The sequence below is a fragment of the Lineus longissimus genome, chromosome 6 (genome assembly GCF_910592395.1).
Source record: "Lineus longissimus chromosome 6, tnLinLong1.2, whole genome shotgun sequence".
NCBI lineage: Eukaryota > Metazoa > Nemertea > Pilidiophora > Heteronemertea > Lineidae > Lineus > Lineus longissimus.
Window position 1 is genome coordinate 16,610,546 of NC_088313.1, and position 21,493 is coordinate 16,632,038.

Sequence of the window (21,493 nt, forward strand, 5' to 3'; positions counted from 1 at the left end):
AAATGATATATAAAACTGAAATTCCTTGTATCTGGAGCATATGCCAAGGCAGGTGAAAGGACAGCCCAGGAGCTCTTATTGCCCTATTTGGACACCTGGTTGAAAAACGCAATATTAAGGATTCTTCCCCCCCCCATTCAAATATTTCAGAGTCTGAGCTTAGTGACCATCGTTGAGAGATTGCAAAGTCTTTGATGTGCTTGCACAGGAAGTTTTTTATGGTCATAGGTTTCCACATCCTGTATATGGGCGAGTCCGCTCATTTTTGCGTACACCATCATCTGGCCGGAACACAATGTAGTTCTCACAACCATATCTTGGCTAGAAGAGTTTGGCCTGCAAAACAGTAAGTTTCTGTTGTCTTGGGAGAATGAGTTACATTGTAGTCCTGCAAGACAGTCAATACATGTATATGTTGGTCAGCTCTGCAAGATACATGTAAAAATTGTCCTAACTGATATGACAATGACAAGGTTAGGCCAATCTTTTCAATTCTGTTTGATCGTAACAACCAAATGAGTTAAAGAAGCATTTAAAAATATAGTTACATTTATTCCAATTTACAGTATATTTACAAATACATGTACAATCAAGAGTTCCCTGACAAGAATATTCCTTAGAAAATCAGATCACATCAAATCTAGTTTGTTAAATGCACTCGTGGAACGAGAATCTTGACACATGATAAGCAAAACACAAGAGCTGAAGAACGGATTTCATTGGCAAATGCACATCATGACTGTTCTTTATGGCAATTTACAGTTCACCTGTCCATTCTTGGGCATTTAAGCTATTGTCTTGTTCTCTCAATTTGATAAAGTTATTGGGGATATATCTGTTTGGCCGGACTTGATAGAACATTCTCAATGGTGAAGGCTGAAAAATAGATATAAAGGTATGTACGTACGTAACATCTGATTCTTGAAAAAGGCTTTCAAAAGGGTGTCACTTATGACAAGTGAAAAGTGATGCGTTCCATGTGAAAACCTGAACTCTACATAAATCTGATCAATAAGATGTAGGTTAGAAATGGATGAACAAATCAAGTTTCTCGATGGTTATTTCTCGTTCTTTACTTTGCTAGAGTCGACAGGCTTCATCACTTACCCGTCCTTGCCATAACATGAGCCAGACTTGCTTGATGTTGAAGTCTGAAGGCACAACTTGTTCTCCGCAAACTATCTCAATCTGAAAATAAGAAATGGGCCAAAAATTTCACATTTTTGTTCTGTTTTGTTGATTGGGCCAGCTTGAAATCCCGATTGATACTTCTGGACATACCTGTGGCAGTGAGGAATTTGAGAAAGTATTTCTGGATCTATTTGATAGTACATTGATATGAATAAGACATTAGTAAGAATATGCTTATCTCCACATAAGCATTTCAAGCTGCATATATCCTGAACAAATCAACTGTTTGTTGGCAACAACATTGTCCTTGAACAACACATTACCTCTAATGTCCTTGGAATATTTAGTCTTCCACTTAGTAACTTCTGGAGATGGGAGACACAGGTCCGAACGGAACACCGAACAAACTTTTTTTCCAGGCACGGTAATCTATAAATGAGGTTATCATTGAATTTGGCAGTCACACTGAAATCAAACAAGGTAACATTGTAGTCTGACAGGTGCAAAACCAGGGGGTCTACTCCCCTTTTACCGAACAGCCAATCGACATGGTATGGTCAGAAGAAGGGTTTTCTGATAGTTATTGACCTAAACCATGCCTAGTAAACGATCAAACTAAGGCGATGTTCTACCTATAATGTCCTTATCAAACTAACCTGAATCGATCAAAGCACATCGACACCAGTTCATCACGATAATAGTGATGACCATCAGGCAAGTTGCATATATTTTTGACAGCTGGAGCCATATCACCATTTTCCACCTCATCTTTCTTGTGAATTGCAATGCCTCTTGCCCGATTGAAGTCTTCAATGCGTCTTTCTTCACCTGTTTGAAATAAAAGGGCCTTGGGTTTAACAATGAGGGTGTCTGAAGTTCACAGTACAATCCATGACTGCATGCATTTATGGGTAGAGTACAAACCAGAAAAAATCAACTATCCTGATCAGCCTGATATACTGCACATGAATTGGGCTTTATCAAATGCATTGCAAATTAAAACATACTTACTGTCATAAAGTTCTGGCACTAGTTTATAAACAATGTCTTGCATAACTCGGTCTGGCCGTAAGTTGAGCAGGGGCTGTGTCTCATGAACCTTTGTACTGCATTGTGGACAGTTCTTCGTAGTCTGTAGGTACTTCACTATGCAGCTTTTACAAACTGAAACAATATCAAGGGGAGAAACACTTTGATCACAGCTATGAAATATCGAAGAACTGGAACCAAACATCAAAAGCACATTTCAAAATTTGTTTGCTGTTTTTATGACACCCTTACCCACAAATCATATCAAATATCCCTAATTTACATCATATACAGCTAAATCAAGCCTTTAGCTTGGTGCTCATAAGGCTGCACTGGGTGGTAGGCCAGATCAATACTGCCTCTAATTGACTGCTGGTATTAGCTCGCCATCAAACATGATGAGATTAAATGTATATCTTACATGTGTGTAAACACTCTGCAATAGTTGTCGCATCAATGAAATAACCAGCACATAGTGAGCAGACAATGTGAGGATTGACATCTCGAATTCTTATGGAGAGAGACTGCTGAAAACAAGCAAGATTTAATTTTAGGTTTACAGATGGGGGTATGTTATCAAAAATGGGCCAAAAATATTGTTATTCAGGAGCCCTGGAATTATTGAAGCTGGACCAGACATTGACATCATAATCATATGACCTAGCTCAGTAGGCTTTTCTGTTTTCACCTGTGCCGGGGTTTGAATTGAAATACCAAGCTCACCAGGATGATAGATGGCTAGATGGCTAGATGGCTAGATGCCAGTTCTGTCATGCACTGAGTGTTGAATATTACGACTGTCCAGCGAGTTGTGACGTATCGCCACATCGTGGTAAGATTTTTAGATTGCGCGTAACATCATTGCCATTTTTTAATGGCGTCATGACTCATGACGTAAATAAATGCCACTACAATATCAGATATAGCAAAACGTTACAATAAATACAATTGTAATATCACACCACCCTGGACGTTTAGGCCTATCATCAAGAAATCTCATTCAAATAGGCCGCCGAATGAATGCCTTATGATCAGATGTCGAGACGATACGGAGTGATTATCTTTCAACACGAGGGCCTAACTGCAGAATAGCCGGGACAGTAGTAGCTCTGTACATTATGTACACTCTGTCCCTCTGTACATTATGTACACATTCCTATCATTTAGCACAGAGTGTCCCGGCTATTCTGCAGTTGCTCCTGTGTATGTACAGTACACTGTGCGACTGTGTCAGTAGTGTGTAACAATACAGTGTTGTTGTGTATGGTAATAATACACAGTATTCAGAGTATACAAAATACACATATCCAAACTGTAAACACTCCTCTACCCCATTGGGTATCCAGTCAGTCCCCATCGACAGTGCCTGGAAGTGCCCATGCTTTCAACCACACCATAAATACCTCTCTATCCATGACTTGCATGGGTTGTTTTTTCTGTGGTTCATGAATTTTGAAAGTATTTACCAAACCGCGATTTGTACCATTCTCGATAGAACTAAACGAGAAAGGTTTGCTCATTTTCATAAAATATGCGGTGATTGCCCTATAATTCTGCTATGCCAAATATGGACATCGTCGACGAACTGCGCTTGCCCGGGACTTGAGTAATTTACTTCCGCATTTGCCGGCTTTACTTCTTTGAAATAACTCTCATTTTCTCAACATGCCTTTTGAATTAGGTTTGTAAAGTTTGATTTTAAGATACCTATAATCAACAGCATTGAGGACAGTGCAGATGCATCTAGTGTTGGTGTGAAATAAGTGTGCAACCGATAGTCTAATTGGGGCGTGCCTCCCAGTATATCATGAGTGTATACATTGTATATGTGTTGTGTACATGATGTACATAGACCGACAGGGTGTCCCAAAAAAATAGGTCATATCATGTTGTTGGGTGAGATATAGATGGCCTGGTCTGGATGCAACCAAAGCCCTTTTGTCTGTGTTGGACCGGGGGTGTTTGGCCTCCAGTCAATTTAAAAATCTATTTTTCATTGTCATTGTTAGTGTTCTGGTAGTAGTGTTGTAATTTGTATAGTAATTGTAAAACCTTTCTTATGAGTAGCACTGTAATGTGTAATTCTTGGAATTAAGTGTGCGGGATTATTGGAACTGGGTTCAGATAAGATACTGGTGGATAATCCTGGAAAAATTCCCAAGGTCTTATAATTCTCCATTCTCCCCAGCGTGATCAATTACGTGATCAATTACGTCAACATTGATGCGGCTCCTCATTGGATGGAGACGCATCAACGTTGCCCCCTGATTGGTGCAGACAAAGCTGCACGTGGATATAAAACAGCGTGTCTGCACGCTCTCTGCAGAGAGAGTTAGTTATCAGAGGCAGTCATTACAGTTATTCCAGGCTCCCGAGTCTTTCTAGTCGTGCACGAATCGTCATCCCGACGAACTACTTTATCAACTATGACTTTGGGGTGTTAAATCTTGTGAAACAGTTTTAGAATAAAGGATCCGGACGTTAGAAGGCAAATTCAGGACTTCTTACTTTTGTAACCTGTGAAAATATAACAGTAGTTACGCAGTCCATTTAAAATATATCAATCCGGTCAGCCGCGTTTGTGTACTTAGTGGACCAGTGTGTACGGATGATGGGATAGGACATAAATGAAGTATCTTCTCAGATGAAAAAAGTGATGTGTCTTTCTATTTGTGGAAATTAATTTTCGGCAGTGCAATTTTCCCCTCTCTTGTTTCAGACAGGTGTTTTGCACCACTTCCAAAGACTAAGCGAGGACGCTCTGTGGTGATTACCAAAGATCCTCAACATAAGATCTTACTCTACACCTACTCCTCTCAAGTGATCATCAGAAATGCTGAGGTAAAGACTTAAATTGCAGCAGAAAAGCATTTTCAACATCATTATCAAAATGATTAGGCTGGCATTAACTGACAGTCCTTGGTTGTCAAAAATGCCTGTCAGAAAAACTTCATTCATTCTAACATTTTTCTGTGCCTGCAACAAATTATTTTCATTTTGAATTTTCAGAACCCTCAAGACTGTGACCTGTACCGGCGGCATACCAAGGATGCCTCTGTTGCTAAATATTCCCCAAGTGGATACTACATTGCATCTGGAGGTGGGTTGAAACATGGCATTCAAACGTATTCCCTGAGTCTTTAAAAGTGTTCTGAATTCGCCAAAAAGGATTATGTGCATACACCTAAAACCACACCCGTTAAAAACATTTGAACAGAGCTCTAAAGTTTTATCTGAAATAATAGTCAACAGGATCCTTCGATGATGATGATGATGATGATTGCTTTTTCTAGTCTAATAGGGTAAATTGTTCCAGTTTTAAAAGGACATGTTCAAAGTAATTACAGTAGAACCTCTCTATTGAGGACATGGGATTGATGAGTGCTGTACTTAGAAGAGAAGTGTCCTGATTAGAGAAGTCAAATGGATTGGGAACAACCAAATTGGGACCAAATCTAGTGTCCTTGAAGAGAGGTGCCCGCTAAGGGAGGTTCCACTGTTTCAAGTAAGCCATGATACAAATGTACATGTACTATTAGAATTATCCCTTCCCAAGACATTTTTTAACCGAAGAAAATGAAAAGTTGTTGCTGACCTTCACCTAATTTTTATTCAAGATGCGAGTGGTAAGGTCCAAATTTGGGACACGGTCAACAAAGACCACAAAATGAAAGCTGAATACCAGGCTTTGGGTGGAACGATCAAGGATATAGCATGGACCGAGGATAGCAAACGCCTGGTTATTGTTGGCGAAGGACGAGGAAAGTGAGTGGTTTGAGGCAGGGTGCCTGCTATCATTTGGAAAACTTTTTGCAAAGTCAGTCTGGCTTGTTGTATCCACTAAGAGTGAATAATAAAAACTAGAAATAAATTTGTTTGCGTTACTCAAAATAAAAGGGGCGATGCTTTGGTGATTCACAGTATTGTTGTGTGTAGGGAGTATATTTATGAATGAATTATCTAGACCAATCATGTATTATGATCTCCTGCCACTTATCTCAATACAGCATAGGAGAAGCAATCAATATAATTTGAATAACAGTAGCCTAAATAGCACAAAGGATATATTACCGCATTGAATTACACATCTGATGACCTGATATGAATAATCCTATTTCTATTCATCAACACATTTACTGATTCCAGATATGGGACGGCCATATTTTGTGACACTGGTACAACCAGTGGAGAAATCATTGGGCACAGCAAGAGCATCAATTCGTGTGACATCAAACAAAGCCGTCCGTATCAAGTGGTCACAGGTTCTGAAGACAATGTGGCAGGGTTCCACGAGGGGCCGCCATGCAAATTCAAGTGTACACTGAAGGTGATATGATTGTGCTATGGGCTTTTTCCCCCTATCGTGGGGAGGGAGGACCGCTTAACTCTTTGTCTGAGGTAGTACATGTGTTAGAACCCAGTCTTAAAGGTGTCAAACAACTCTCCGAGTTTCAATCAACAATTTTGCATTCGAAGCAAAATTTGTAGCTGTTCCTCTCTCTACCTCAGGTGTCTGGGTTATTGGGTGATATGAATAAAGACTAGCAAATGCTTTTATCTAAATCTCCATGTACATTTACACTAGGCCTTCCTGTACAAAACCGGAGTAAAAGCATTTGCTAGTCTTTATTCCTATCACCCATTACTTCATCAGGGTGTTCCTCCTCTCCATACAAGGTTTGTGGTTACAACCTTGTAGAGGTGTCTGACGACACTCTGTCCAGTTTCATGGGAACCCAGCCTTGTCACATTATCCCTCTGCTCTCCAAAGTTGAGCTCAAGTTTTGCATTTGATGAGCAGGTCCTTTATACCCTATACATAGAGTTCCTCTGTCGAGACCTTGATCCATTTACGAAAAGTGACACCCCTTCTGAAATAATTTCTAATCTAATTCTCTGACTACTTTTTTTTCAGGACCATACCAATTTTGTCAACTGTGTTCGTTACTCACCTGACGGTAGTGTTTTCATAACTTCCAGCTCAGACGGAAAGGTAAGAAGTGTCCAAAGCCATTTGCTGGAGGAGTAGAAATTAAAATGTGATTATCTTGACCTTCTCTTTGTGACTTTGTCCCTTTGATTGTGACTTTGTCCTTCAGATTGTGACTTTGTCCTTCAGATTGTGACTTTGTGCTCATGAGACTAATTTGAGATTAATGGAAATCGTAATCGAAACCATGTAGTCTCTCTCCTCAATAAGGAAGATCTGTTACGTGTTTCCTTATACAATATGAGTCACAGTCACAGTGGGCCCTTCTTTGCCTATTATTGAAGGAACATGGCGGTACATCTTCATAGCCTAAAAAGAGACCTGGTTGCGTATTTACATTAATCTTTTGTTGTTACTCTTTCCAGGCTTTTGTTTATGATGGAAAAACGGCAGAAAACATAGGCAAGTTAGACGGTGGAGATGGCAAGGCTCACAAAGGTGGGATTTATGCTGTGAGTAGGACGCCACATGATATCATTAGCAGCATTGATACCTTCCATATATAAGTGGAATGCTAATTGCTCGAATAAGTTACTAAAGGACAACTTTTAATCTGTCAAAACCATGTATTTTCACGATTATCTGTAAAAGTGAATATACATGTAGAAGTCGCACAAATATTTCCAGGTTAACAGTATTCTATTTGTCAACAATAAGTCGTTTATTTATGTGTTTCATTACCAGAACTAATGTCTTCAATGTATTATTGTATTTCGACCTTTCCTTTGACGCCAAGGAGAGAAACAACTGGCAAGGGCCTTGGTCCTCTCCCCACAAGCATCTCTGATTGTGCCTTGCATTACCTGGCCCATCGGTGGTTATTTCTTTGTCTTCCTACAGTGGCCCCGGAGTTGATTTCTGCCTTCTTCCCAACGATTCAGTGTCTCTATTATCGTATTTCAGCTTGCTTTCAAACCTGATGGCACGAAGGTGGCCACGGCATCTGGGGACAAGACAGTCAGAATCTGGGATGTAGCTTCCCGAGACCTTCTCAGGTATAAAAAAAGTTCTGCTTTGTCTGACCTAGCAGTTTGCTGAAATACAAGGAACAGAAAATGTGTCACTAATATTTGCATTATTCTTAGTTCGGAAGGAAGTAACAATCAAAATGGTTGCCCTTCATTTTCATTACGGTGCCGCAATCCAAAATATATTTCTTAACCCTCTCTCCTTTCCTATCATTGTTCGATTGTGATGCACATTGGAATTATCGGACAGTCCCTTAAAATCATTATCTCTTACAGCACCACTACGATTGGCTCGGCAATTGAGGACATGCAACTTGGTGCTATTTGGATGGATGAACACTACTTAGTGACTATATCACTGGCAGGCTACCTCAACTACATCAACCCAGAATGTCCTGATGCTCCATCTAGGATTATCAAGGTAAGGCCAATGAACTTCGTCTGGGCTAACTCGAAAACCTGAGAAAACAAAATGGCTGAAGTTGTAGGGTCAATCCTGGACTGACAATGGGTGATATGAATAAAGACTAGCAAATGCTTTTACTTCAATTTTGTACAGAAAGGCCTAGTGTAAATGTACATGGAGTTTTAGATAAAAGCATTTGCTAGTCTTTATTCATATCACCCAATGACTTGAGCACCTGTATGTTGGTGCCTGTACCAGAGCGGGATAAGTATTCCACACTGGGTAGGAAACACAATTTAAAAAATCTGGGTCGTTTGTCTCTTCTTGCTGGTTTTTAATTGAATTGACTGGCTGACACGCTCGTTAAATTAGTACTTTTCATATAAAGAAGTGACTATTTGGCAAGCCCGGCTTACCAAACAGCGACTTTTTCTTGTCCTGAATGGAGAGCCGAACTCATTAATATTAAAGTAAAGTCTCCAGCTCGCCAAACATGGTAGATTTTTTACCTGTTTGGCAAGCCCGGCTGGCTGAACAGGGTGGCTTTTTAGTGCTGTTTGGCAAGCGGCTCTCCAAACAGGACAAAAAAAGATGCCTGTTCGGCGAGCGGCTTGCCAAATAGACCGGCCTTCATATAATGCTACATAAATGTTGTAATTGTTTTCAGGGTCACAATTCAGGCATCTACGCATTAGCACCAACTGAAGATGGAAAGACTCTCTTCACAGCTGATGGCTCTGGTCGAATTGATATCCTTTTTAGCTTGAGAGAGAGATCACAGGTCATATGTTGTCATTGTCACTGTTAACGTGGCAAGTTTCTTAAACCACTGAGGTATTGATTGGTGACCGAAGTCAGTGCCACCTTAGAACATGTTAGGGCTATAAAGCTGACTAAGAGAATTACATTTTGTCCTTGTATCAACTGTCTGGGGTCAGTTGTTTTATGGGCTGGAAAAATGCATTGACAGGTCCATGCCAAATATCATTTGTATGTGGGGCTAGTGCATTTTAGCTTGTCAGCAGGACTGATATTTCACTGAAGCATACATTTTTCCTTAACATTGCTCACTTTATTGGGATATGGAAACGAGTACTAGCGAAGTAATGGAAGGCGATGGTCACTCGAACCAAGTATTTGATATGGCACTCGATGGGGATTCCTTAGTTACTGTGGGTATTGATGATCTTGTGTTCTTCTCATCAGTTTCGGAGAAAAAATACGGGTGAGTGACGTTTTATCATGTTTGAGACTGAAGACATAGTACTAAATTACCACTGGTTGGATTTTGAAGCTCTTATTGCGAAAATTGCAGGAGTTATGGCCATAAACAAATCACCGTATGGAGTCATTAATTTTATAAATACACAAAAAGGGGAGGACATTCGTAAATTTTCGGTCCATTTTGTGTTGTGATGTAAACGGCGATAAAACACACAGCGTGGTGATAACATGTCTTCCGGCATTGGCACTGAAAAGTTCTTGCTCAATGCACCCCTTTTTTCCTTTTTTTCAGCAATTCTGTTAAACTCGATTCTCAACCACAGGGTGTTGCTACAGGTCCCAATGGAATTGTGGTAGTCGCTTGCCTCAAAGAGGTATGTCTTACGGCCATGTACGTGGTGACACTGCTTTAGATAAGTACTGAAAAACTCTCTTCAGCACTTCGAGTTGGGAAATTTAGCTTTTTATAGTACTACCTGTCAGTTTGACTCGGAACGATTATATTCATTCTCATTCTTCATCAAAAACATCAATCCTTGCTATTTTCCTTTCAGGTTGTGTTGTTCAAGAATGGCGAGGTTGCGATAAAGCACGCGGTGCCATATGCTGCATCTTGTGCCGCAGTCAGTCCTTCAGGGAATACAGTGGCAATTGGGGGAGATGTAAGTATCAGGATGTGTGACGTGACTAACACTCTGTGACGTCACACAAACTTTGTAACTTGTCGCCGCTATCAGAAATGGAGTATCCATGTTCATCAGTGAAAGCGGTTTGACATAACAAGAGGAGGGACAGCCCTTACGGTCCGTGTACTGTTTGTAGGAAGACCTTCTACTGCATGCTCTCTTTCGTGAAGATCTCCCTGTCTGAAGTATTACTCATTCTGTACTTGTGGGACTTGTGGAAGACCAAAAGTGGACAACTTGCACAGAAAGACCAAAAGTGGACAACTTGCACAGAAAGACCAAAAGTGGACAACTTGCACAGAAAGACCAAAAGTGGACAACTTGCACAGAAAGACCAAAAGTGGACAACTTGCACAGAAAGACCAAAAGTGGACAACTTGCACAGAAAGACCAAAAGTGAACAACTTGCACAGAAAGACCAAAAGTGGACAACGGCCAGAGTTGGATCCCAAGGGCATGATATCACCTCTGGAGATATCCGATGACTTGTTCTTAAATTTTCATTTCATCTTTGTTCTTTCAGGACAAGAAGACGCACATCTACACTGTAGAGGGTAGCAAGCTGGTGGAGAATCAGATTGTCTTAGAACACCGCGGTGATGTGACAGCTGTTGCGTTTTCACCCGATGGACAATACTTCGTGGCCACAGATGCTGGGAGGAAGACCACACTTTACAGCACGGCTGATTTCAGTGTAAGACAACTTTTTATTGACAGGGTTTCAATTGGGGGTTGTGGTTTGTCTGGCCTGACCCAGTATTTTCATTTCATTTGAACTGGTCACATCAGCTGGTCTACTTTATTGATTATCTGCATTATGGTATATCTCTTACAGATTCTCCAAAGTGATATGTGGGCCAAGCACACAGCTAAGATCAATTGTGTAGCCTTCAGCCCAGATAGTCAGAGTGTGGTGTCCGGTTCCCTGGATACCAACCTCGTCTTCTATGATGTCAACAAAGGCATTGAAGGGATGTATATTAAAAAAGGTGAGTTAATGGCAGTTATTGGGGAGCCTCATAGCCTAGTGGTTAACACTGCTGGCTACCACGCAATAGGGCCCGGGTTCGATCCCGGGGAGAACCCAGGATTGTATTTCTGGATGAACCGGCATGGCTTTCAAGGAACTAAAAATTCCTGGCTCTTCACAACACGTACATTAACGTATGAAATACTCGAGGGTCTGTCGGATGAGACTAAAAGCCGTAGAGTGTCTATGCCAGGGCAAGTAAAAGATCCCACATAGGTGGACAGTAGCCTATAGTGGACTCCATACCTCATCGACGTCATACTCCAACTGGAGGTTTGTCGATTATCATCCAGATCCAGATCCAGATTGTAAACACAGAAATATTATTTTACTCCAATTTTATTTTACATTTGGTAGTGATTTCCAATGTATTTACTGAATTATTGTCCCCTGTTATCTCTTTCCAGGTGCCCACGCCCCAAATGGCGTCAGCTGTGTGGGGTGGCTCGACAACAATACCTGTGTTTCAGCTGGTATTAATGCATGCATCAATATTTGGAAGAGAACATGAAGAGGCGGTGATTACTTGAAGCTCTTGACCTGAGAATTGTTAAAACCTGTTAAACAGGTGAAAAGAAAAAAAAGAAAATTCATCGTGTTGCAAAAACACCTGCACTTCTCGCAATATTTGTAACAGTAACCTTGGCATTTCTAAACTAGGGGGTATATGAAAGAGTTTTATATTTAGTTCGGTCATTGTGAGATTTTATTGAAAATATTCTCGACCTTTGCATATTTTATTGCTATTCAGGCTTGGAAGTGTTTGATTAAAGTTCTTATGCTGACTACTCTACTTAACTCAGGCTTTCACACTACGCAAGGCAGGTTGGATGGCAAATATGTACGTAAGCTCTCTGCATCTATGACAAATACAAGAGAGTGATAAACCAAAAATCGAAAAAATTTTGTGTGAGGTCGCAGAGTGTTTTTAGTGATGCCACTTCCTCTGTGATCCGATACAACACCTAAGTACGAGTACAAGTGTCTTCATTGAATGAATTAATGACTTTGTTCGATTATTTTCAATGGCAATATTGTACTTTACTTTGAGTACCCAAGTGATCTATGCATGTCTAATGTGCAGTTTATTAAAAGTCCTGTAGAATGCATGTATCTCAGACTAACCTTTATACTTTAGGTAATACATGTTAACAAGCTAAATAATCATCATAGGTTTCAATAACACTGACTTATGTGACCCGGCATGGATGTGAATCAGCAGGGACTGTAGTCTGGAAACTGCCCTGAAATTACATTCCAAAAAGATTTGTGTGTAAATCCAGTAGACCTTGGTGATCTCGATAATTTTCTACTGTACAGATTTAGAGGATTAGAACATGGATTATGCATGAGAATAGGACATATTCTACTTCATGTCAAAACCTGTGTCAGACTCTCTTTATCAGAGTTGTCTTGGGAGGAGCATTTTGCATTTTTTGGGTGCATCTAGCCCTTTGGTAAAGACTACAAAATTTAAGCTGTAAAGCGCTTCGTGCTAAGATTATGTACAACCCACAGCTTGTATTTTGAAAATCGGCTGCAGTCTTGCTGTAGATACATTAATTATATGATATTATGTAGTAAGTATTCCTGTCAATTTCTTGTCTAAATATCAGAATGCTGCTGTTTTTCACGTGGTATTATTGCAGTTTTTAAGCTTGTGAACACCAAAGACTTGAGCCCCAAAGATAAGGACAGTTCCACAATGTCTTCCGTGTAAGACTCCTGTCTTCAGTGTAAGATTCGCTGATTGTGACGTTACAGTTCAGCATGTGACATGTTAAAGGCAAAACCATGCTTCAAAACATGTTTCAGAGAATCCAGATTGCCTTGTAGGCAACGGTTAAAGAAGGAATTTCATGGAAATGTCCTTGAGCTGTACCATCACTGATGAAGAACGATGTGCTAGATTGTGACATTGTGAAATAGTCCCCTAAGACGTGGCCTTGTTCCAGTTCTGTACAGAGTCTCTAGGTTGTGTCCTTGCAGATGTTGAGAACTGTTCATCCAAATCGTCTTAAAATACATGTAGGTTGGATTGTCGCCTTAAGTACAAAATCTATAAGGGATATTGCATATGGATCTTTCATGGAGGTATTATCTTAATAATACCTCCATGGATCTTTCAAGAACAGCTAGCCACCCGAAAAGTTGTAACCAGTTAACCCATGATACTCTATCTCCGAACAGCCATGCTCCAAAACTGCCTTGAGCGAGGTTATTAACTGAGCAGAAACTGACGCTGCAATCTCCAAGGGCACACTCTCCCCAAAACTGTCTTCAGCGATCGAAACCAGATTGTGATCTTGCGGTGCGCCCTCTGAGAGCAGGCATCTCCGAACTGCCTTCAGCGAGACCACATTGTGATCTTGTAGTACAACCTCTAATCGGCAGACGTATCGGAATTGTCTTTTATAGTGGGATCAGATTGTAATCTTCTGAGACATCCTTTAAAGAGCAGCCACTGCAAACTCGATCTTCAGCAACCTCTACTCAGCAGCTGTACTAAAAACCGTCTTCAGCGAGACTGGCATGGTTGTGATCTTGTTGTACAATCAAAGAAGCCACTCGAAACTGTCTTCAGCGAGACCAGTTAGCTTGGTGTGTACAATCGATGAACAGCCATCTCTAAACGGACTCCAGCGAGACCAGATTGTGGTCCTAGCTTGCTGTACAATCGAAGACAAGCCAGATCTCCAAACCGGACCAGATTGCTGGATGTACAAGAAAATGTCAAACTGACTTCGCTGATAGATTGTGATCATACTGTACATTTCAAATAAGGAAATAATGACTAAACTCTTCATTAGGAAGGAGCTGAAACTCGTGAAATGTCCCAGCTCGGCTGACATTACCAGTGAGATGCCCAGAAAATCATTTGACATTGTTCTTCACATCTACCGTGTTAGCTGGAAGACAGGGACACATGGCCACAGATATGGCGAGAAGCAATCATGATCCCCGTTCCCAAATTCCAGAAGCTACAGATCCATCAGTCCTACGAGTAATGTAAGAAAGTTAATGCAGCGGCTTATCGACCACCATTCGGAACTATCAGAGATACTCCGTCCGGAGCTTTCTACCCGGCTCCGGTTCGGTGTAGTGGAGTTCAAAACTTCGGGGGCAATGATCAATGACAACCTGGGGTAGCAACGATCGAAAGGAAGCAAGTCATACATTTAAAATGAACTGGAATCAGAAGACATCGTTCAACAGATCAGAGGATCATCTCAAACCATGTCGACTGGCTGAGAGGGAACGTACGCAGCGTGATTACAAAGTGTCGAACACGTAATCTACTGTGATGCCTCCCGGCATGAAACAGAATGATCTGTCCCTAGAACCCTCCGACAAGATTACTCGATAAAACGTCTTTCTCACTCGTCATGGTGTCATTGTTTCGTGTTTTATACAGCTCATTAGGAGCACAATCAAGTGATCCAGTTGTCCCTTGGTGGTCTTACATACCAACCTGTGCAACTGCGATAGCACTGACGGACTATCACAATCAGATCGTTGTCTTCGGACAGTTAGTTTTCATGTTCAAGAATAGATGTCGCCTCTGTATGACTAGGTGGAACACGCAAATATGTCCTGATATTAAAAAGTCATTGGTGTTATACCCGCTCCGTTCAGCACCATACTGAACTTCCAGCGGTATTGCCTCCGTTACCTCCGCCCATACACTCGACGCGCGATGTAGCAATGTCAATACATTGCTGGTCAAGATGTTCAGCGCCGATTTGCCCGCAAAATACTTTCTTGCCAGAAAGTCGGAACGACTCCTCGTCAACTTGACAGCCTAGCCATTTCGCCTCGCCGGTTTTTAAAGGATGCTTGTTGCCGTGGGCAATCAATCCTCATGGTTGAAACACAACGTACATAACATGTACCATGATTCCTAATCAGGATTTTATTGTTAGTCTCCGATGCCTCAGGCCAGTCAAACGTACTAATGCGTACATTGTTATATTTTTTGTAATCAATATCACCAAGATATACATTTATGAGCGGCGGCGTTTATCGGACGGGTTTCAGTCGTTTTTCACCCTGAAGAAGGACACATGACATTAAGAGCCGCGTTGAGGGCGAAAGTGATAAAAATGAGCCAATCTACCTTGACGAACGGTTTAGCACTTTTTGCGGGGGCCCTCCTTCTGATGGGGCAGTCGGGTAAGTTGATAAAATACTTTCATTAATTGTTACTTTTTTCAAAAAGTCCATTATACATTTGTAATCTGGAGTCTGCTATAATTGAGTATAAGTCGAGCTCGCTTATAAAGTTCTAATGATGATAGCGATAGGGACGAAGATGGGAATATACAATATACAATACATTGTAAATAGAGACAAACAAAATGAACGGTGTATAGGCCTTAATAGTTGCACATTTTGAGATTCCAAGGTTTTTGATCATAATTTTCATTCATCCCAAATTGGTTTTATGAGGCCGAAGTCATAACTATAATACCGGGTTAGGACCAATTTAATTTTTTTTGTATTGCTCTTGGTGCGCACGATATTTTCTTGTAAAAAGAAGCATTTTTAATTTGGGGTTAATGCGGAATGCCTAATGCGCGTGTATTCAATGAAATATTTCGATTTCTCGAGTCTTTCCTGCCGAGCTGCCTGTAAGGCAACGGCGTGAATTAAACTCCATCCATCAAACTCTCATTGAGAAGTTGACAACTGGCGAATGCAAATGTTTTGTTTAGCAATTATTCAAGACCTCATGTTCTACTGCAAAATCAGTCAGATGCGATGAAGCCGTTATGCTGTATGATTGTACCCCGGTAAACATTCTGTAAAACTGGCAGTGCTTCATTCTGACGAAACCAGTGATTTGCAATATACATGTATATATAATGTATATATATAGGGCCTACTCCCCCTCTCGATATTTCCAAAAACCTGATCTCAGGATGGCAATGTTCATTTAAGAATGGATATTAATGTCATTCATCACCACGCATAATATCATATTGCCGCCACAGAAATTCAAATTTGTTATACGTCTAGATAGCCAACTAAAGTCCCCGTTTTGCAAAGTCCCCTTTTGTCACGGGTTGTTTTACAACAACTTACAGCAACGAGGTCTCTTTTTCTATGTTATGGCGCGCAGAAGTTTTAGTTTCGCAACCACAACCGCTTGGGTTGGTATGGAAGCAGGGGTTCTACATGTTAGCTCTACCCTCGTGGTTTTGGTCGACACCTCCAGTGAGGTATCAATTTCTTAAATCGAAGTGCGTACCTTGAGATAGAACCACCAAGAGGTGATGACTGTCTTATCGACTCTTTGTCTATAGTACAATTAGTATATACCTCAGAATGACTCTGTGACTACAGAAAATATAATTAAAGAATGGCAAAAAATTATTGAAAACGATCAGCATAGCAATATATTGTCTATATGTAATCACTTGCTTTGTCTTTTATTTTAGCTGCCGCTGCGTTTACCATTCCAGGTACGTCAATAATGTAGAGAGGTAATTACGCACCAACAACTCCAACTCCGACTGACGAAGCCGTGTCAATATTCAATTAAAGTCATTTGAATTGATGGGCGTTTTCATAACTGGGGTTTTTCGCAATGCCCCCGAAACGCAAACGCGAACGCCTATCCCATTGTCCAACACCGTACGGAATATAATAGTGGGATGTAGAGGCGTTCATGTTGGTGTTTTGGGGGTTTATGGTCGTCGATTTTCAAACATGAAATTTTTCATCGAATTAAATCTGCTATAGCGCATTTAACGATCAAATTGGTGTAATTTAATGAAGCAGGTAACTCATAGATATGAAAATTTAACAGTGAGCTTTTTGAGGTAGCCTTTGTAGGACGTTTCCGTTTCAGATTCCGTTGGACTCGGCACAATCTACCGCCAAGGAACATGCACAGGGGCAACCCAGATAAGCAGCACGGCAGGCACGACCCTGAAACAATGCTCCGATGCGTGCTCTGGGGTGAGCAACTGCGTGGCGTTTATGTGGCACGAGACGGGGACATGCAGCTTGATGTCGGACTCGTGCGCGACAGTTTCCACGGCGGATGCACAAAGCCACTTCTTCGATATGCTTCCATTTGGTAAGATGTAGGCCTACTGATCTAATTCTATTATCATGTTGAATTTGTCGAGCTTCGGTCTCCATTATGACGGTGTAACGTCTTTGGCTGCTCCTCCGTATGGGAGTTGGGGGTTCCGTTAAATCTTTTGGCCAATTAGAAGATAGTTCGCCGATGCTGACGAAATGAGCCCTCTTGTACAGTGGGATTGGCCAGTCCGGTGTATTTAGAAGACATCCATCATCAATCCTACGGACTTCTATACAAGCCCTTCCGCATCCGGCCGGACTGGGTCTAATATTTTACCTATACTGACAACGTAAGTTTTTATCTCACAAAGTTTTGTCAGTGGATATGGCTAGCGTTTAGCGTTGTCATCAGCAACAGTTTGTTTCCATCCGGATAATTCCTGTCACCAGGAAAGCCATTCCGCTGTAATACTTGATTTTCCTAATAATCTGCTTGAGTTGATGTAACGAGAGATTAACGACTTCCTATATAGGTGCAATTTTGATTTGTTTGGCCTTCGAGGTGTAAGTTATCAGGGTAAGAGATCGATCCGGTTGTACCAAGCTTTGCTGCGAATCTAAGCAGGACAGATAATTGTACTAAATGCCGTTGAAAGGACGCTTTTTATTCGTGTGTGGACCAGAATAGAAACGCTTTCAATATGCGTCGTCTTGGGTGTGATTTCATAAAAATATCATATTTCACGATTTTGAGGCGACATCACCATTCGCTTGACGCAAATTCCGGTCGTCGAACTAAAGTCTGAGCTTCTAATATGTTTTTCTGCTCGGCCCAGGCTATTCATCCACCTCCGTTAATAACTATATAGAAATGAGTCCATTAAACTTATTCACGACCGTCGTAAAATTCTGCGGTACATGTAGCTCCTAAGAATACTTGCGAGTTTATTGCTTGGTAATTAAGGCAGTCTCAAGAATTCTATGTCAGAGTACTCAACGTGAATCTGCTGGCCAACTCGCACGGCGGCACTAACATTGCCACCATTCAAGAGGTGTGTCATGTATGTCTAGTCAGTTGTAGAGTAATTATCATGGAACCCTCTAAATGAAGCCCCATCGCACTTTATCGAACAAAACTGAAAGACCATCGTGAAATCCCATGGCCAGGGATACGCAACTGGCCGAATGGCCATGTAAATAACATGGCCGTAACAACGCCAGCCCAATGCAATTCATGCATTGCCCAATGTAGGACAGAAAAGTTGCTTTTGGGTGCATTTCTGCCCCGCATCACACTAGTCGCTCTTTTTTTTCAGACTTTTTTCACAGGCCCGCATCGGATTGCCCCGGTGGCGACTTGGCTTACCTACCGGGCAAGACCCTGTCGAACTGCCTTTCCTGGTGCACGACAAGGTCGTTCTGTGTGTCAGCTAATTGGCATGCAGGAGGTATTTGCTATCCGAAATCTATGACATGCGCCAACGCTAATTTGGGCAATATAGCAAATAACTTCTTTGACAAGACTGGTAGCTTTGGTATGTATAGGCCCCTGCATTAGATTTGTTTTATTTGGCACTGTCGGAGGGAGATGTCCCAACCCAACGCAATTTGTATTGAACTATGAGGATCCATCCATCTAGTGTGGACAGTTTGTAAAAACTGACTTTTCCAAACTCTAGGCCGGGTTTCCAAACTTTTTGGTTACGCGATCTTGTCCGTCGTTGTTGGTGTTGGTTGTGAGAGTACGGGTTTTTAAAAACAAATATCTACAGTTAACAAGTACAAAATGTATCTCTTAATAGTGTAGCATAAACAGGAGAGACAAATAGCAAGAAGAGGTAAAATGCGGATGATAGGTGACAACAAGCCTAAATTATTCAAGCACCGCCAATATCTATCGGCCTGGCACCAGCATGGGCCACTACGTGTCTCGGACTAAAGATTTTGATTTCACCAACAAACAAGAGAAACGCCTTCACCGTCTAGATTTTCTTGTTTCATCCTTCAGACATTGTCCGCGGCTACACATACTCAGCTGGTGACTGCCTTGGTACCAACCTCCTGCAGCTTCCCCGGCGGACCATCAAGCTGTGCGCATGGGAATGCACCAGTCGGGCGAACTGTCGCTCGTACGTGTGGACAAAGTGGACAGGCGATTGTCAGCTGAAGTCTGACGTTTGCACTGCTGCTGCTGCCGCTGATAAGCATATGTATGTTAGGATCATGACGCGTAAGATGCATTGATATTTCTCAGTAGGCCTATCAGATCTCTGATGCGATGAAATGTATCATAAATGTTTTTAAACGTGAAGCAATTATCTCTTTGCCAGTTGTTCGTACGGTTTTCGAAACCGTACGAACGACAGTTCGAAGTACATGTACATGTACGAAGAAGGTCTGTGGTGTCATCAAGTCAATTTTATACATGTACTTAGTTATGGTAGCATTGGTAGGAAGACTATTGTCGATAAAATGCATTTACTTATTTCGGGCGTGGAAGCCAGCATGGCCACGGAGCAAGTTTGTGACATAATCTTGATTTCACTCCTTGCAGCCTTTGGTTGGTACCCGTCTGACAACACACCACCGGAATTCCTCTACCACTTGTCTACGGAAGCCGAACTCCCGTCAACATTCTCCCTAGTCGGCAAGACCAAGAAGGATTTCACTTTCGAGTCGGATTTGATGTGCGCTCATCGGTGTTCAAATGTCGTCTGTGCCCTCTTCAAGGTCACTGCGGCCACGTGTTCTATTTACGTTTAACGTTAGTGAGCAGACGACCTTGAGATATCAGCTGCGTCAGATGCTTGTTGATACCGCAGTGTGACAATAAATCTTTGCCGTTTGGAAAGTGGCGAGTTGGAGAGTTAGTCATGCCCAAATGCCTGAAGCAGTTAGTCTCTTTAGGGTGAGGAACGAGGCCGGTCCACTGCGTCCGGGGTGTAGAAGCAGTCTGCTTCCTCAGAATTCTCCTACTACCAGTTTTACGCCGGTAATAATACAGACAATGCAATGCATTTATTCTTGGCATTTTGATACGACGTTATTGTAGTTTTACCCTTTCTATACGGTGTGGCTTCTTTTTCGTGGAAAGGTACGCGTCGTGAGTGGTGAACATCAGCAAAACTCTCATTTGGGGACTTTTAATCAGCGCAGCGCTAGCGATTGGTAAAAACTAAAACCAAATTTCAAGATTTTTATCCGGCTACGCATGCGTATAAACGAGCTCAAACGAGTTCCGTAATACGCATGCGAAACCGGATGCAATCTTGAAATTTTGTTATAACTTCTGCCGATCGTTGGGCTGCTTCAAAGTCCTCAACTGAGTATTTGCTATATTTAATCAATGCCGCATGCAGTTGATCATGATTACCTAATTAAACAGATCAAGTGTACTGACACAGATACTTAAGTTATAAACTTAATGTTTCGTGCATATTACTGTACACGTTCAATCACAAAACGAAAGGAGACTGTTGATTCACATGTTAGTGATCATTAGCTCAGTCCGTCAACGATGACATTTTGCGAAGCCGATTGCTCGGCGACGGCATAGCGAATTTTCGTGCAAGAGGCATCAATGTGTTGCTGGTGTTTTCAGTGAAAAAAATCAGTGAAATTAAATGTCTACAAACATGTGTTCGAAGATACACATCACCCAATACTACACACAAACATTGGATATAATGACTCCTCGCCACAGAAAGTCCATGAACAAATTTACCAAGGTTACCCTAGCCACAACCGCGGGGTTATATTTGACGCGTTTTTTTCTGTTTATCTGTTCTTTTTATTTCGCGCACTGCTAATGCCGCAAGTACCACGGCGCGAGATAAAACGAGATTGCTAGAAACGCCCTCGTCCCTAAGATCCGTAAGCCAGGCAAAAAGAAGCTGGGTGCTGTTTGTCTAGTGTAATGGCACCCAGGGTGCTTATTGTCCAGTCGAACTCGAACTTGGGTACCATTTGTCGGCACCCAGGACGACATCCACCCTT

The 21,493-nt window shown here is 41.6% G+C and overlaps 3 protein-coding genes across 5 annotated transcripts; 2 read left to right on the forward strand and 1 right to left on the reverse strand.

The window, feature by feature from the left end:
* Positions 1 to 531: 531 nt before the first annotated feature.
* On the reverse strand, positions 532 to 3,725 carry LOC135489143 (polycomb group RING finger protein 1-like). 3 transcript variants are annotated; one of them, XM_064774344.1, is made up of 7 exons: positions 3,627 to 3,725; positions 2,582 to 2,687; positions 2,143 to 2,295; positions 1,788 to 1,959; positions 1,455 to 1,596; positions 1,108 to 1,188; positions 532 to 876 (listed from the first exon to the last, which is right to left on the reverse strand). In XM_064774344.1, the coding sequence occupies exons 1-7, from the start codon at positions 3,684 to 3,686 to the stop codon at positions 757 to 759; spliced, it is 834 nt and encodes a 277-aa protein (XP_064630414.1). In that variant the 5' UTR covers positions 3,687 to 3,725; the 3' UTR covers positions 532 to 756. The 3 variants fall into 3 exon arrangements, with proteins under 3 accessions (XP_064630414.1, XP_064630413.1, XP_064630412.1); XM_064774343.1 differs by having other exon boundaries at positions 2,582 to 2,684; positions 3,564 to 3,667; XM_064774342.1 differs by having other exon boundaries at positions 3,564 to 3,667.
* A 19-nt stretch (positions 3,726 to 3,744) lies between these two features.
* Positions 3,745 to 13,048, forward strand: LOC135489142 (WD repeat-containing protein 1-like). The gene is made up of 16 exons (XM_064774341.1): positions 3,745 to 3,841; positions 4,880 to 5,001; positions 5,170 to 5,260; positions 5,778 to 5,925; positions 6,307 to 6,487; positions 7,076 to 7,153; positions 7,516 to 7,602; positions 8,054 to 8,145; positions 8,395 to 8,539; positions 9,192 to 9,273; positions 9,596 to 9,749; positions 10,041 to 10,122; positions 10,303 to 10,410; positions 10,958 to 11,128; positions 11,270 to 11,423; positions 11,872 to 13,048. The coding sequence occupies exons 1-16, from the start codon at positions 3,826 to 3,828 to the stop codon at positions 11,973 to 11,975; spliced, it is 1,815 nt and encodes a 604-aa protein (XP_064630411.1). The 5' UTR covers positions 3,745 to 3,825; the 3' UTR covers positions 11,976 to 13,048.
* Positions 13,049 to 15,457: 2,409 nt separating this feature from the next.
* Positions 15,458 to 21,428, forward strand: LOC135489713 (uncharacterized). The gene is made up of 6 exons (XM_064775202.1): positions 15,458 to 15,637; positions 16,906 to 16,929; positions 17,319 to 17,549; positions 18,814 to 19,032; positions 19,506 to 19,727; positions 20,052 to 21,428. Exons 1-6 carry the CDS (start codon positions 15,529 to 15,531, stop codon positions 20,258 to 20,260), a joined length of 1,014 nt encoding a protein of 337 aa, XP_064631272.1. The 5' UTR covers positions 15,458 to 15,528; the 3' UTR covers positions 20,261 to 21,428.
* The last annotated feature ends 65 nt before the right edge of the window (positions 21,429 to 21,493 follow it).